Source organism: Lathyrus oleraceus, chromosome 7 (assembly GCF_024323335.1).
Source record: "Lathyrus oleraceus cultivar Zhongwan6 chromosome 7, CAAS_Psat_ZW6_1.0, whole genome shotgun sequence".
In the NCBI taxonomy this organism is placed as follows: domain Eukaryota; kingdom Viridiplantae; phylum Streptophyta; class Magnoliopsida; order Fabales; family Fabaceae; genus Lathyrus; species Lathyrus oleraceus.
In genome coordinates, this window is record NC_066585.1 from 443369127 (window position 1) to 443370591 (window position 1465).

The 1465-nt window shown below is 44.0% G+C and overlaps 1 protein-coding gene across 1 annotated transcript; it reads left to right on the forward strand.

Annotated features, from left to right (window-relative positions):
- Positions 1–420: 420 nt before the first annotated feature.
- On the forward strand, positions 421–1092 carry LOC127104258 (uncharacterized). The gene has a single exon (XM_051041450.1). It carries the CDS (start codon positions 421–423, stop codon positions 1090–1092), a length of 672 nt encoding a protein of 223 aa, XP_050897407.1.
- Positions 1093–1465: the final 373 nt, after the last annotated feature.

Here is a 1465-nt window from a genome sequence, read left to right on the forward strand (position 1 = left end):
CGAGTTAGAGATGAATTATACGAAATCAAGGGAGGCATGTCCCAGATGAGAGAAATGCTCCAAGCTTTGACTTTCAGATTTAAAGCTCCACAAGCGACCGTGATTTCGGAGATCACGGGCCCAACAGTCGAAGTCCAACTTCAGAGGTCTTTACCTTCAACCCTACCTCCATATGGGTTACCTTACGACATCATCCCTCGAGAAGAAGTAGTGCATGACATAGGGCAATATGTCCAACAAGTTGTGCCATTGCTGATTTACACCGATGCACGCCCAGGCGTCCACACTGTTGCTCCACCAGCTGCTTATGCTAGGCCTGTTACGCATTTTGAAGATCAACATCACCTATATTAGACTACCTTGTCAACTATTAGTGGTGATGAAGTGAGATTTGAATATTTCAGAGAAGTGAAGGAGAACATGCAACTTCTCGAGAAGAAGTTCCGAGCATTGGAAGGAGAGCACGTCTTTGGTTTTACTGCCAAAGAAATGTGCCTTATATCTGGGATGGTGATTCTGACTAAGTTTAAAACTCCGGATTTCGTCAAATACAAGGAATATACTTGCCCAAAAAGCCATCTCATCATTTATTACCGTAAAATGGCTGCTCATGTGGAAGATGACAAGCTGATGATCCACTGTTTCCAAGATAGCTTAAGTGGGGCTCCTTGCAAATGGTATTGGAGTTTGGATCAAAGTAGGATCAGATGCTTCCAAGACCTATCAGACGCATTCATCAAACACTACAAATACAACATGGACATGGTGCCTGATAGAAGACAACTGCAAAGCATGTTCCAGCATGACAAAGAGTCCTTCAAGGAATATGCACAAAGATGGACAAAACTGACTTCTCAAGTCGAACCACCTCTTGCCGAGAAAGAGCTTGTTGAACTATTTATTGACATTGTCCAACCCCAATTCTATAAGAAGATGGTTGGAAGTGCTTCCTTGGGTTTCTCCGAGCGTGTTGCTATAGGAGCTCGTGTTGAATATGGTTTGAGAAATGGTAAACTTGTAGTTGTGGCCGGAGCTTCGAGTGCTAATCCGAAGAAGTTATCTAGAGGGTTTCCCAAAAAAAAAGAAAGGTGAAACCAACGCTGTGTATATTGGCCAAGGAAGAGCTCCTCTAAGAAGAAGACATCAACAACAATATTCACAACAGCAGTATGTTCAACAACCTTTTCCATATCAGCAACCTATATATCCCGCTCAGTACGCCCACAACCGTACATATCTGTTGTGACGCCCGCCTGCAATCAACAACCTGCTCAGACTTATCAACCAGCTCTAGTTTATCGACCAGCTCAACAGCATGCTCCTTCTCCCCCAGTTTATCAGCAAGCACCAGCCGCTCCTTCCTATCAACAGCCGAGAGCTCAAGCTCCAAGACAAAATGCTCAAAATCAAAATAGGAGACAAGGGGATAGGGCAACCTTCAATCCAATTCCGATGTCATATACTG